At 41.2% G+C, this 16145-nt stretch overlaps 1 protein-coding gene across 6 annotated transcripts in view; it reads left to right on the forward strand.

Moving 5' to 3' along the window:
- LOC117418091 (SH3 and PX domain-containing protein 2A-like) overlaps positions 1 to 16145 on the forward strand; it is a 90648-nt gene that overhangs the window by 31896 nt on the left and 42607 nt on the right. For 5 of the 6 annotated variants that reach the window (XM_034030671.3, XM_034030673.3, XM_034030672.3 and 2 more), the window contains one exon: positions 13768 to 13796. In XM_034030671.3, coding sequence (XP_033886562.2) covers positions 13768 to 13796 — 29 coding nt within the window. Of the gene's footprint in view, positions 1 to 13471; positions 13797 to 16145 lie in introns of those variants that run through there. The other variant, XM_058985277.1, reaches the window with a different exon arrangement.

A 16145-nucleotide genomic window follows, 5' to 3' on the forward strand; every position in this document is an offset into this window, starting at 1 on the left:
CCCATCATTATTCCGAGCCCAGTTGAAGTGCTATTCACAAATATTCCACATCACATTTTACCACAATTTCAGATGTGGGAAACAATCAATTTAATCACAGACACAAGCTGTTTCTAAGGAGGTGTGATGGTAAAAGTTCCTTTATAGAATAAAACATAAAATGACCATCCACATTGCTCACAAGACCCCGGTCTTCCATACATATTAACTTACAAGCAAGAGCAACCCTCACTATGGAATGCAGATAAGACACTGGATACCTGGGGGTAATATTTTTCTTGATCGTATTATAGCATGCAGACACAATAAATTAAAAGGCTGTAGTCTACTATGGTCTGTTAATGTGAGATAGGTATTGAATTAGATAAGGCAGCTTGGGTTTTCCAACATGATCACCGTGCAGTGGGGAACAGGCTGCCTGCCAAGCTGTAAACCCCAGATCACATACCATCGTGTGTCAGCCGAGTGCCGTCTCCACAGATTAGGGAATTACCAAAGCCATTGTGCACCACTGGGATTTCACGGGTACTCTGTAACCTTCTTTTGTTTATGCAGACACGACTGAAAGATATAATTGAAATAGGGAAGGTAACCCTGGATAGATTGATCACCTTCTTTGTTGCCCAATCTGGCCGACCAGATGTATCATGACAGGTCCTGCAGGGGGAGAGAGAGGTGCGAGAGCTCAAGTGATGTTGGATTCACATTAATCCAGAAAGTTAACGGAGTGCAGAGAGGTTAGTGTGAAATGGGAGATACTTGTAAGTGAGAAGTCCCACTTGGATTTTAAGCCAAGCCACCCAACTGTGGAGATGGAAACTTCATTGCATGTTGAATTAGGTTGTTTTTCCTAATCCCATTTTTGTGTATATTTGGGGCAGTGTGCCACAGTGAAGGAGAATGCTACATTTGAAATAGATGTGCATTGATAGCGGCAATCCTATCTGCTTCAGTCCTGTTTCTCCCAAGCTAGACAGTCACATTTGAAATACATGTGCATTGATAGAGGCAATCGTAGCTGCTTCAGTTTTCTTTTCATATGATGATAAAGACAGTGCCGTCTCTGTCTTTCAATCTGTGCACTTCATCAAATACAGGGTGAGGAGGAGGAGAGTGCAGACAAAGGCAGCCTTTCAGGTCTAAAAAAACAGTAGGATGCAGCCTTCGGCATTCAAAAGTAGATATTAAAATACAAGAGTTTGGAGATTTCCGGTCGGAACGCTTCACAGCCAGTGAAGGCTTGTTTTCCCCGCTGAGGGTCCCACTTTAATCTGGGGTTGAGGTTCTTCATATTTCCTGCAGTGTTGTGAGCTTCTTGGTCAAGGGAAACCCAAGTAGTCAAGGCAGTTCAATCTGGGACTATAGTTGAAGATCTAAAATAGTTTCTAACAGTGACAGCCATAGTTAAAATTGTGGTAATTGTCAATGGTGGGATATTTAGTTGATAATGGAACAAAGTGGTGTCATGGCTGTTTCGTTTTTATGTGGAAAAGAGTGTACAGTAAGAAGGCATCAAACTGACATCAGCACTGTATTGCAACAGGTACTCTAGACTCACCCTCTCTGCCTCCCCCCCGCCCCCCCCCCCCCAATCCACATTAAAACTGAAAAAGAGAACCACAGGGAGCCAGGAAAATAGTGTAATAAAATCCAATGACATCAACAAAAAGCATTTCCAACCAACTACAGATGTCAAGAGAGTTAGATGAAAAAATTGCCTGTCAGCATATTAACCCAGTCATTCGTTCCTAGCACCCGATACCATTTCTTTCAAGCCATGAAAAAATCTGCATTCAACAGTGTCTCACTAGAGAGCAGCTGCAGCGTCAGTATATTCAAAAAGCACGAGCAAGAAATGAAACGATAAAATATAATGCAGTATTTTACACAACATTAAAATACCTTCAGAAATCCAATAACTGATACTAATTAGGAGATCATCATGGTTGCTCCCTATTTATAATTTAACAGCAGAAGCTTAACAAGTTAAAACCTTGAATTCGGTTAGCTAAGGAGACAAGGGGCTGCATTCATAAAGCATTAGGTTGCTAATAAGCACATTGTAACGGAATGCATTCATTTGCATGCCTCAGAATTCTTATCTCAAAGCTTCTTAAAGTTGTGAATTCAATTTCAGAGTGTCAAACAGCACTGGGCATCACATACTCTATGGCTCTTTAAAAAAAGGAAAAGGTGGTAATGTACCCTGCTCCACTTGAAGCTCTTTGAAAAACGCCTGCTGTGAGTAATGAAAGGATTGGAACAGGATGAGGTGTCATGAATGTCTCGATATGGTGTGACATGCAAGTACGGTAATAAAGTATTCTTAAAGGGGCATGCTTTGGAATGAGGTGAGTCAGGTCATACAGAACCAGACCTCTAATAGTACCCGTAAACTGCTTTAAGAACAGATTTCATCGATGCCAAAAGCATACCCAAAGTACCGACACAGTAATACAATTATGGGGAGATATTGCAAGGCTTGGTCCTAACACTAATGATTTTAACCTCAGTACTTCAGAGCACACTAGTACTATTGCAATCTGGGTTGTTTTTATTGTTTTACTGTATTGCATTGTCTCTGCTTCATACTGATTTATTCTAGTGGAATATACAGCAGTATTTAAGACCTCGTCCCACATAGGGACTGTCTGCAACAATTCGGTCATTGGTAATGATTCTAAACCCACGTGGCTTCAATCACCCTACAGTATTGCCAAACTGATTGTAGAAAGTACAGTTGGAGATTTTTAGAGAAATGTTGTTTTAGCTGAAAAAACACAATCCCCTCAGAGCTTTCCTCAAAATGCAATACCAGGGCCAGAACTACTCAAGAAAACAAACACATCATCATTTTTTAATGACGCTAGCAGCAAGCTTGTTTAATAACATGTTTCAGGCAGGGTGAATACAACATTACAAAGCGCCCACATGTTCATGGCTTATGTTCAGCTCGAGCATCGTTTTTGAAGTCCTCTCTTTATCAGCTTAACTTGCCTGCGACCTCGCGTTTGTTCTTGTATTCTCTTCTTTTAGATTTCAATCAGCCTTGACGCAGATGTGGCCTGAAGCCAGTCGCTTAGCTTTTTTCTGTACAGAGATGTTTAAAGTTGAACCCGTTTAAAAAAAGATGACGATGGATGCCTTGGCTGCAGCTCATTGTTCCATCAATTAAAAAGGCATGGGGACCTTTCTTGGGAAAGCGCTGAAGTCTTTGGATCCCCAGGGATTTTAGAATTGAGATGCTGGTGAAGAGCTAGAGGTTAGTTCAGTGACTTTCTTGTTTAAGGTCAGTGAAAGTGAAGGCTAATGGTTCCTGAAACACTGCTGACAAGTAACTAGTGACACCCACTGAAAGACAGGACTTATCAAAGCATTCTCACTTTGCTGCTTGTTTTGGCAGTATTCAACAAATGAAAGGCATTAATGTCGTGGTTTGAAGTGACAACATAATTACATCAATTTAAATCTTTACAAATGGGATATACATTTATATATTGTAGCACGAAACTCACAGCAGCCTTGGCTGGTTACCTCGGGGATGAGGTATGGACAACATATGATGTAAAATAGTTCATCTGGACACAGAATTTGCATGAGGCTGGGGTATAACTCTGTTGAAGGTTTTGTTCCTCAGAGCCACCACTAGTTTCCAGTGGTGTTCTGCTCCTAGACCAAACAACTACATAACACGGCCTACAGAAAGTCAAAATGGGAGACAGTTTTTTTTTGGTACTAAGTTAACACAAATGGTCCTGGTATTTTTTTTAAATAAATAATTTTTAAATGCATATGTCTAATATATATAAGCCACAAGGCAAAATAGGGGCATGTGTATTGGTTTTATAGACCTGTTGGAACACAGTTGAGTGACAGGTGGGGCTCTAAAGGGACCGTAGTCCCAGGACGATAGTTACAAGGTCAAGTAGATAAAAGGCAGGTTTATATACTCTGTGCACTTGTGCATGTGTGTACGGGTGGGTCGTGCCCTTCAGTTCAGTCCTCCTGCATATTTAACAACCTGGAGGGTGTGCATGCTGAAGCCAGCTGGTGACCTCCCTACAGGTCTCTCTGTAGACAGCCTGCTCAGCCCACAATCTCCTCTTGCACGAGTGCCCAGCAGGTGGGCTTCAATGCAAGCTGTAAGCTCTGTCACACATAGTTTTAATACATCCTGTTTTCACCTTGGTGAAAACATTCATTCCCACCTGCTCAGCACCATCTGAAGCCAAACAGAAACCAATAAAAGCACAATTCCCACATACACAGGCACACAAGCAACAGGACTGAGCTGTGAATTGCCAAACAAAGCAACCCATTGTGAAAATGAACCCGACTCTCGTCTGTAACACAGCACTGAGACATGCAACCGTGTTTATTTTAGAAGCCAAACCCAAGAAACATCTTTAACAACAACCAATACTGAAACATTGGTTGTTGTTAAAGATGTTTGATTAAAAGGTGTATGGTTAAAATTGCGTTGCAAACCCATGAACTGTTAAGTCCTCATAGTTTGCAACTGTCAACAGAGAGAAAGTGTTATTATTGGATCACTGTTATGGAATAAATATAATACTCCGGTTATTTTCTTCTGTAGTTAGTACGCCTTTTGATTTTAACATATTGGAACAACTACCAGTGTTTTAATGGAAACAAATGAAAGGTTGTACAGTGACCTCATGCAGAATGATAGCTTAAGTAAATTATTGTTTTATTTGGATGGCCCTTCTATACACATGAATTATATTTAGATGTTCTTCTGTTTTGTCCCGTGGAGCGCTTTGATATACTTTTTGTATGAAAGGCGCTATATACATAAAGTATTGATTGATTGATTGATTGATTGATTGATTGATTGCAGTGATAAACTCCAGCTGGGTTGCAGTCACAGTGTTGTTTTTCCTTAATTAAAAGTTGGAACAAAATCCTCTCAACTGAAGCAATGCAAGTAACCCAACAACGCAAGCTGACATGGAGTGACTGCTCCACTCACCGGCAATCATTGTCAGAAAACGGAGGGGATAAAAACCAGGGTCTGTATGCCTGACCTCAGCTGGAGACTTCCTTTAAGTCTCTCTGCACCCCCCCCCCCCCCAACCCCATACACACTCACTGGGGATGAGGTTAAGACACTGTCTATTTGATAAGATTTAACAAGATTACAGAAGTGTGCATGATGTCGCCCCAGCTGGTAGGAGGCCTCACAAGTTGTCAACACATTATTAAATCTGGACTTCAGCAGGATCTTAATCCAGTCATGGGTTCAGTCCTACAGCAAGTGCTTTCCACTCACGGTTTCCAAGCATTTAGACTTACTGTACAGTGCACTTTGCTGTTGTGAATTTACAGTATGTCGCACGCTGCTGCAATGGTACTGGTGCATGCACAGTGTACAGTGTATGCTGTTGTTAGCTGAGCTGATTACACAGGTGGATGTTCTGCTTAGCGAAACCTGCATTTACTCCACCTGCCATCAGCTTAGTAAAGTGTGGAATAAGAGGACACTGGCCTTGTTCATCTAGTGTGCCCGTTGGGGTGCAGGGACAAAAAGACACTACGTCAGCTTCATAACACACAGCACCACCAGACCTGCTTCTTCATTATTAAAGATACAGTGGGGCATGTTCCGGGGATAGCGGAGGTGTGGTTGTTCACGTGCTGTTCATTTTTAATTCAGCTTTTCTAAAAGGCCACAGGAACTTTGAAAACACCTCTGAGTTTCAGTGAGTTTCACTTTACACCCACCCCCATAGGAAATGAGCAATGAAACCAAAATAAAACAAATGAACCCGTTTCCCTCCAGTTTTTGTGGCTTAAAAGGACTGATTTGATCAAAAACAAACATGCAGCTTGAAGGCCTAGCACGGGAGGAAGCAATCAGAGCGGGTTCCAGCTGACTCTCCCTGCAAAGGAGCTGGACAGCAGAAAGAACTGCAGTGGCCTTAAGAGTCTGTTTGGTACCAGTGTTTAAACAGACACTGCTGCCGCATTGTTCTTCGACATCAGTGACTTTTATTTGCACTTTCACAATACTGTTTGTCAAAGTTTAATTAGTATCACTTAGATTATTATTATTATTATTATTATTATTATTATTATTATTATTATTATTATTATTATTATTATTATTATTGTTAATTATACTGTGACAAACAATATTGTGAAAGTGCAAATAAAAATACATTAAAAGTGACGCTGTGTTACACTACACTAGATGCTTATTAACATTGCTGTGCGCTGGCGGTACAAATCTACAGCGTGCATATGTAGTGAATCATACCCTGCAGAATAAAAGAATATTCCTAACCATGTTGAAGTACTGTGGTAGGACTGTCATGTGTGGTGGGCCGTCAGTACTACAGTAAGCAACAGGTGGAAAGTGCGTACAGTACTACCTTTCCCAAGAGCCAGTAATTGGTCCTGCAGTTGATTGATACTCATCCAGTTACAATTCACTCAAGCCATTCAGTCTGGGATGCTTCAGCTCCCACAACATAAGCTAATGCTGTTTAACGTCTCGAGTCCGACGGTTTTTGTTAGGCGAACGAAATACCCGCCTTGTGGGAGGAGGCCACCAGTATGCAGAAATGAGATGTGCCAGCCACAGGCCCTATTGCTTATCATGATACAGATACAGTACCTCAGAATGGGATTAAACAGCTATCTTCTCTCCGCTGTCTGAAGGCTGGATCTGTCAGAACAATGCTGAGATACATGTGTGGTTCAGCTGTGAGAAGTCTGATAAAGGAAGACAGGAGATACAAAGCAGTAAGCTACTGGTCACCAAAAAAAAACAGAACGTATCGAATCTGCTCAGTGGACGGAGAGCTCCTGTCTCCATGACTGTCAAAGCAGCACATGTTTTATTACAACAAATAATGTATACTAAAACAAAACAGAAAACACAGCACCCCCTAGAAAAGTGCCGAGTTAACTTGAAACCCTACTGTTCTAGCTGGCAAGGTCTGTGTGCTGAATTTGATCCAGGCCTGTATAGAAATAAGCTCCCAGGAATTGATGCTGCTGCTGCTTTCAGAAATGAACCACAACAAGCCTCCAAACAACATTCCATTTCCCAGCTGGCTGCAGCGGAATCACTTTAGTGTGGTGGCCAGACATTCTATTGAACCCTTCCTGTCTTGGAGCTGCAGAACACGACTGTCTTGTTTAAACACTGAGTGCATGCGATACATAAAATGGTAGTTGGGCCCTTTTTTCCAGAGCCATGCTCTGTCTCAAGCGAGCATGAAAGCTTTGTATTACAGGAAGGGGCTGCTCTCTGCTGTTAAGTGCTTGTGAGTGTAAAAGGTGAAATAGACAAACTCCTGCTGATATTAACACTACCTTTATTATTGCTTTATTTGATTGCTCCAGAGACCCTTGTTCCCAAGCTGGGATATTTTCCTCAATAGGTGCCTTGGGGTCATGTTCAGAGGGAGTCTCTGACACAGACATGCTGTGAGACCCAGGCTCTCTAGGTATCTCCACAGGGCCCCTACACACTGCACTGCTCTGACTGGGGTGTGGTGGTTTTCAGGAACACCTTGTGACCCAGAAGTGAGACATGTACACTCAAACACTACTGAATCACTATATTAACATACAGTAGTATGCTAAAATTGTTACAGGTACCGGTGCTAAATAAAGAAAAAGATACAGGTTCTGTAGAAAGAAACTTCTTGATGTGTATCTGAAATACAATGCTGTACTAAATCCATTTGTTTAACATGATAAAGTGTTCGTTTTATGTAGTCTTATTATAAAGTGTTTTTTTTACTGCCATATGATGGCGCGTTTCTGTACTGCAATACTATTGAAAAAACGTTGTCTGCATTATCCAGTCCTGCCTAGCAAGTATCATTTCCTACTCAAAGTACATTTGATATATATATATATGACTTTATAATATATATGGTGAAACTGTTTGTGAAATAGTTGAGAAGATTGAAAGGTATGGTAATATGAGGGAAAAAAAAACCCTGAAAGTTCCCACCAGAGGGAGCTAAAGGTTCTGTTTTTTCCCCTTGAAAAATAAATATCTCTCTCCCTGTTGACTGGAGTCCAATAGACACTGTGCACAAGGGTCCTGTGTTATTAATTGGATGAAGGGACAGCTCCCATGCGGAGATTAGAGGGAAGATAAATACGTCCAGTGTCTGGATATATTTTTTATGAATTTTGGCCCAGCGCTTTTCCTGTGAATCCCAGATTTCCAGTGGAATGAATTCTTTGAATTCCTGATGAATTCAGGACAGCATCTGCTTGCGTCAGCAATAGCAAAAATATCCTGTGCATCTATCCACAGTGTTGTATATTTTAACATTCAAATTCACAGAGAAAGACATTTGTCTTAATGTGTTCCTTTTTTATACTGGGCAACAGTAAAAGAGAAAGATGCACACATTTGGTATTCAAGAAGTAAAAAAAAGTTGAATCTTTGACTCGCTTTGCATTGATCCGTAATTCTGCGTTTCCCTCTTCTTGTGATTTCTACTGGAGCTGGGCTGGAGAGGATCTGGTCAGACAGCCATGGTCTTCAACAGTTTGTACTTTGGGATTTGTATGTCTGCAAAGCAGATTGAAACGATCTGCTTCATGTCTCCTCTTAAGTACAGAGGCTTGTGTGCTTTGCGCCCCCATGCAGTGTTCAGTGCTGGCTGCTACCCTTCCCCTCTGTAAGAGAATAATGAAAAGAGAGAGATTCCTTCAGTGATGACTTCCTGTGCTGTACCTGCAAATCATCCTGCCTCCAAGGGAAACTCCCTCCCTGCACAAGCTACCTGCTACAGGGAACCAGTGTGCGGATTCGTTTTTATAATTGTTGTTCTTCATAAGGAACCTTATCAAGTCAATAGCCTCCAATTCTCTGACTTACCGGAGCAGGAATCACTGCAGTCAGGGGTGCAAATCATTTTGATAATTGGTGCTAAACTATTTTGACAGTTTAGCACTAGAGAGCCTACTGGTGCTAAATTATCAAAAACTTCCCACACAAACCTTCTCTCCTCTGTCTGTGGATGAGTGTGGGTGGGTCATGTGACTAGTCCAGACCCAATGAGAAATTATCATCATCTATGGTTGTTAAAGAATAAAAAATTAAAATACAAAAATATAAACATGTCTACTGGCACCAGAATGTAATGTTGCTGGCGCTGTATGAGGTATCCTGGTGTGAGAATCCAGCGCCATAGCACCAAATGTTCACCCCTGACAGTACAGTGGTGTCTGCACAAAGCAATGCATCTCTCCATTCAGACATTTTTACTGTGTGTTCTAATGAAGCTAATGTGTGTCCTGCCAGCTTCCCCTTCACCCTCATTAGTGATATGAGGTCCAAATGCTATTATCTTTTTCAGTGCATTGACCTCTTGAGACCCCCGTCTAATGGATGAGGTCTGCTTCAGTCAGTCAGAGGGAGACATTGGAATTGGTGTGAGGCATTCATTAACCACAGTGCTGTGCCTGTCCAGGACTTGGACAGACAGCCACAAGGCTGCTCCTGTATTGGAAATGGTCACCATGCCTTTTGACACCGCTCAGAACTGCTGTCCTGCTGAAGATCCACACCATGGTAGCCGCTGAACTTTGCTGTCAGTGGCATCTCTTACTTAGAGAATGCCCGCTGACTTGGACCAGTTCATATTTTTGATCTGTAATAATTTTGATAGCTTTTTTTTTGCCTGGTTTATTTATTATGTATTTAAATATTTAAATATTTATCCTGGAAAAACTCCTATACAACTTTGACCTTAGAAATCAACCTGAACGAAGACATTAAATAAAACTTCCAGATGCGTGCCGTGTCAAAGGGGAGCAGATCTTTCTGCAGGCCACATGCATCTCGCTTCGTTTATTTTCCCTGTGCAACCCCTGGGGTGAATGTTGGTCTAGAAAAGGAAGAGAATGCACGGTTTGAGAATCCCTGCCAGCTCTTTTGGCTCATCTTACAGAGTATTGCTTAGCTGCAGTAGGGCTGCTGGTAAACTTGTTTTACATTATCACTCCACTTTGGCAGTGATTGATCCATCATTTGGAATCAGGAGACTGCAGTGTTTGACTACCGTAGAGATGTATTACAGACAAGCCCATGGAAATGACTTGCAAACCACAATGAGGCTTTTCCAGTTCTACATTTTTACATAAATGAAACAAATGTGCAAACACCAGTGTGTATTTAAGTATTTGTAGCTAACAAAATAGGTCAGTGAATGTTCTCCGCCATGCACATTTATTCATTATATAGGTCTCAAATGTGCAGTTTGAAAGAAAAACATGTCTTAGCAAACATGTATTTTCTATTTAAAGCATTATATATGGAACTACAGTACGCTAAATAGCTCTGTTTGCAAGCCATGCTTTCAGGCTGTTTTGGACTTCCTGAGTCATGTCACCTAGATGGTGAAATTGTCCCCACCCATTTACTGGCTTCTTTCCTGTCAATGACCAGTCAGCTGGTTCCCCTACAGACTGGTACACTTTCAGCCAGAAACATACTTTGACCCAGAAGCCACTGCTGAGGACCCAGGGAGTGCAAGTGCAAATAACCTGAGATGAAGGCATTGAAATGAAGAGCCTCCAGATCTCATGTTTTGAAATGTGCTACAACATATTTCTGCCCAAACTGCACACTTGAGTCCTGTGTAGCAAATAGAAGCATAAAATGGCTAGGATTTATGGCATTCTTTTGTAAGCTACAATTACTTTAAGGTGTGGGCAGGGAGAGGCCAGCAAAGGGTAAACATACAAACCCTGACCCCAAATGTACATCTTCTTCAATATTTTACAGTTTTTTTTAGTTGTACTCCACTTCACTACATTTCTTTCTTTACAACCCATAGGAAAAACATTGACTGCCAAATCTGGGCACATTAAACTCCAGGGAACAGCCTGATTTCAACTCTGCGATATGGGTCAGTCCAAAGAAGGGCAGGACTGGTCACGTGATGCCGTAATGCATTTCAGATGTTTTACAACTAGAGTCAATAAATTGCCAAAGAATAACAAAACATAGTCTCACTAAGTATTGGGTAGGCAAGAAGGGAGACAGTGGTAGACGTTGGATGAAGACATCTTGAAGCTTGATTTACTCCGATGGTCATAAAATACATTTTTAACATACTTTTGCTCAAATGGTAATATATGTTTAACATATTTAAAATATCGTTCAATATATTTGTTGCAACACCAATTACTTCAATTGCATGATGTATTGTATACACTATACTTAACATATATTTAAAACATATGTTCTTTTCATATGGGTAGTTTCTATTAACTTATATTTCTTTTAAAAAAACATCCATGTTTGTGGCTAGTTTGGCGATTTATTTAGTTATTTATTTATTGGAAAAATATCACCCCGAGAAGATATCGCCAAATAAAATTTGTTATTATATTATTACACATATTTACTTAACCGAGTCATTTTTAATGGCAAGAGTTCAGTTATTACCAATAATGGCAAAACTGAACAAGATTGTATTACTCAAGGGACACCGTTTACAGCTTTGTTTGTTTGTTTCTTTATTTGTCTCTTTATTTATTACATTTTTTGGATGGTTTTCAGTTGGGTGTGAAATAGCCAAAGCCAATTTAAACAACGAGCCTAAGAATAGTTCCTTATTGCAGTTTCGAAGTCTGAGGAATATATGATATACATTTTGAAATGCTTTTTTGTCTACTGCTGTGTCAGTATGACTTCTTCTTCTTCGTGAATTGGATATGGATGAGCGGGCAGACATTTTGTTTTCAGCTCTTATAGCATGTTGCTAAGTTAATGCAAGTTTTTGTGTGCTTTGCCTGTAGCACTGTGTTCTATTGCAGACATGCGTATGGTTGAGCACAGCAGTACAAGCTAAATGTGATTTCATTACTTGGAATGAAGGAGAAAAATCTATGACTTAAATACATTTCATATTGATCTGTGTGCATTTTGTGTAATGGTAGACGGCTATGAAAGTTCCTTCTCTGTAACTCCTGGTCTATACAGCTTGATCACAGTCAGTCGGCACATTTGCCATTCCTTACACGTGTGTGACACCATGGTCTTTGATATCCTGGTTACAATTGCCATCTGAAACTCATGCCTCTTATTTAACTCCATAAAATCTCTTTGCTACTACTCATTTCACCAGTGATGTCACTCTGCTAGCACTATCAACCCGTTATGCATATTGTAATGAAAAACCCTTCACTCGAAGGAGCAGGAGACAAGAAGGATACCAGCCAAAGACTTAACTTTCCTCGTTGTCAGAGCTGCGATTCAGGACTCCCTTTACCAGCCCCTCTGTGACAGTCTAGCTCTGTCCAGAAGCAGGCATGGCGTGCTGTATCTCACTGTGATCTGTGCTGCACTCCCAAAAAAGAATCCGTGTTTGAAAAAAAGCTTGAAAGTTTTTGACCGAGAGCCTTTGAAGGGGAGGGTGGGGAGGGTGGGGGGGTGGGGGGTGGTCAGTCCAGTTTAAGGCCCTTCTGCGCTCGGGGCGATGGGCACTGGAGACAGCCTCTCAGTATCTCCCCCTCACAATAAGGTTCATTTTCACATGTCGAGAATGAGCTCACAGACACATACAGAAAGAGCATATTCATCTTAAAGGGCTCCACAATAACAGGGATTGAGGGCGGGGGAGGAGGGGGGAGTGTGTACTGAAAAGGGTGTCTGTGCTATTATCTGGGAAGGGGGCAAAGACATGCCTGTGGTTGTTGCTTTGGATCTGTAGCATGTGCTGTATAGTGTAGAGTGGGGTGAGGCTTTGGTATCTGGTGCTCTAAGGATTCTGCTTCAGCTGTGCACAACAACAGTGACTGACATGGGCAAATGATTAGGAGAGCTGTTTGTTGTTGAAGTGTCGGATTATGACAGTGCTTATTGTCTCGTGCAGTTTATCTAATAAGACGACAGTTTAGCTGCAGTTGAACTACTTTAAATTGAACTACTGCAGTATAAAAATATTTATTTGAAAGAACTTTCACTTTTTGACTAAAAATAAAATATGATATGCGATAAGTTTACTGTAGTATACCATAGCCTGGTAAGAGTTATAACGTTGCTGTGCACATATAGAGAATACTATAACCTATTATAATTATATGTAATGTCTTCTGTATTATTGAGGTCCTGTACTGCGTTATGCAATATTCTGGTATTGAGACTTCCTTTTGAATTCTTTGTTCAAGTGCAGTGTGTTGATTTCAATACCTGGATGTATTTGGGGGCCTGTTGCTCTGCATGCATCATTGGGGGTTGCCTTTGCAGCTTGCAGTGTGCTCTATAAATAGAGACTGCAGAAAGCCTTCTCTCTCTCTCTCTCTCTCTCTCTCTCTCTCTCTCTCTCTCTCTCTCTCTCTCTCTCTCTCGCTCTCTCTCTCTCTCGCTCTCTCTCTCTCTCTCTCTCTCTCACCCTGTCTACCTAACGAGCCACCTCGTTTTCGATGTGACTAATTTAATAATAATACATTGTAGAGAGTTGAACAGAGCTCCTGATATAGCTGGGCGGTTCATTCTTTTAAGTGCAGGGAGAGGGTGTGTGGTGGTGCTGTTTTGTCACGTGATTTGATGGTGTCTGGTGCTGCAGTAGCAGCTGGCTTCCCCGTCTCTCTCTCTCTCTCTGTATCTTTCAGCACAGTGCTGGCTGCATCACTTGCTGCCTGGGTGTGTGCTTTAATGAAGGATAGCAGACATAGGAGCCTAGAGTGGGACCCCCCTCTTTACTCTTCCCTCCTCCGCCTCGTGCTAACCATGTCTTTCTGTTGTTGTTTCTTTTTCAGGGACTATGGCACCTCCAAACGGAAGTCAGGTAAGAAAGCTGGATTTCTTAACATATTCATTTTATTGATTCGTTCTCCTAGTCACCCCCTACTAGCCAACTTTGCAATCCTGTTGCATACATTTTCTGTTTCTGTTTTCTGTTTTTATCAGGATTCCTCAGCTTTAGATACAGTCTTTATTTTTAAAGTGAAGTGATTCTGATGTATATTTGTTAGTTATTATGCTCACCCTAAGGATTTCAAGGATATGTGCGTTAATTATTATGTTGCCAAATAAAAGCGCAGTGGCTCAGATCTCTTTAGCGTCACTGTTTCTCTGTGCGTTGGCCTCTGGACTCAAGAGTCTGTTAAGATACTTAGAGGAAGGAATGTTGGGGTTGCCTGATGTTTGTTGCTGTGGTTTGAAGATGTTCTTTCCTGGTGAATTGGTGAGGAATGCATAAGACACTGGCTTCCCCCTCTTAGTAGGTATTGCTAGCAATACTGTGAGATTTGAGAATTTCATTAACAAGGAAAGGTTTAAAGTGAAAGAAGAGCAGGAACTTAAAAAAAATTCTTCACCTGTTGTGCCAGGCACTGCTGGGGCAGGGCTGACAGGCAATAGCGGCTGGAGGGGAACCCACAGCTGCTGCAGCCTGGTCTGAGGCAGCACGTCACCCCGGGCTGTAGAGAAGGCAGGGACGAGAAACAAAGGCCAGCAATTTATGTGGAATATATACACAGATATTATACCTGTTGAGATTACTATACAGTTGATTTACCATGATATAGTAAGATAATATACATGATGCTATAAGTACTGAATACAAAAACTCAAAACTCCTATAAGATTATACTATAGACATCTTAAATGATTGTTTTGGAATGCTATTGTTTATCTTCTTTGTTTAGATGGCACCTTGAGAGGGATGGGGGTGGGGTGGGGTCATCAAACTGACATTAATTCTAATTGGAGTGAGCCTGGCTGACTTTGAACAGACAGAATTGATCCTCAGTAACTTAAGTCCATCTGGCTTCCAAGATGGTGTGAGGGAGGGAGTGAATGCTGCCACCTCCATCCTTGTTATAGTACTAGTCCGGGCTGCCCGCTATTGTAACACTCTCTGTTACACAGCTTATGTATCTTGGCTCAATCCCCTGAGTACTTCAGGTATAGGCAGACGTCCTTTTTCAAACCTCCTTCTTTCTGTGAGGAACTTTAATCCTCTCCCGAATGAAAAACTGAATAACAGCTGAGCTTAGTGTGACTGCAGTTTAACTGCATTGTAACTACAGCGCATGGTAAGTGCTGGAAATGGAGGATGAATACGGGGATATTCAGCATTCAAACCAATATTCCAACATACCGAACATAAAACCACCATACCAATGCCACATCAAATTACCTCTGTAAACAATTAGAACTCATTGTGGTGTATAATTTACTGTAGGGTAGAACTGTACAACATAATGAGTGCTATTTATTTCAGGCATCACTCATGCATTGATCTCCAAGCAGTATATCATTTTCATACAGTCATTTAGAAATTCTGTTACAGGAACAAATTATAGTAATACATTTTAGGCAGTGTTTGGTCAGATATTGAAATACTGAACTTGAATATATTTCACATTTGTACTTTTTTTACTATATCTGGAAAAGGCCTTACCCAGGAGTTAAACTTGACCACTTATTATTGTTCTTATTCTGCATAACAATTCTGTCCACAGATTGGTTCGGCTAATGAAGCCTTTGTTGAAATATTCCTTAACTTTGCATGGATGAGCGGCTGATGAGTAAATAATATTGACATCAGCATAAGACCTATACTTACCTCTCGACTGCAGAGCTTGCTTTTTAGGTGAATGGTAAGACGTTTGTCTTTGAACCGCATAGTGTGTGTTTTGCGTCCAGCCCTTGCCGTTCCAATTCAGTACCAACTTCCACAAAACTGTTGACCATAGCCTGGAGGTTTGGCAGTCATGCAGCGAAATGCAGCCCCTCTCCGTCTCATGTAAAAAAAAGTCAATACAAAAAACATCAGTGCAGATTTCTTTTTGCTTGTTCCGTCATTTAGTCTACAGTTTATAAGTGTGTTTTTTATAGACTGCACTGGCATCTGAGTTGTTTTGCACAGCTAGCTATACTGGGGAGTAATTTCTGTGTGTATTGGTCTGCATGCATGTGAGGGCCAGATGTGAAGTGGGTTGGTGGGGGTTGAAAATATCAGGCAGCTCTGTTTACTTGCCAAGTAGAAGTGATTTCCGACTGATGTACAACTAGACTAGATCACAATGTTTGCAAGGTATCAATCAGGCCAGTGTTGAGACAGACTGAGAGGGCAGGGAGGGATAAGGGGCTCTGTTTTAAGTTCCTGCCTATACAGAATCTGTAATAG

This window comes from Acipenser ruthenus, chromosome 13 (genome assembly GCF_902713425.1).
Source record: "Acipenser ruthenus chromosome 13, fAciRut3.2 maternal haplotype, whole genome shotgun sequence".
NCBI classification, from domain to species: domain Eukaryota; kingdom Metazoa; phylum Chordata; class Actinopteri; order Acipenseriformes; family Acipenseridae; genus Acipenser; species Acipenser ruthenus.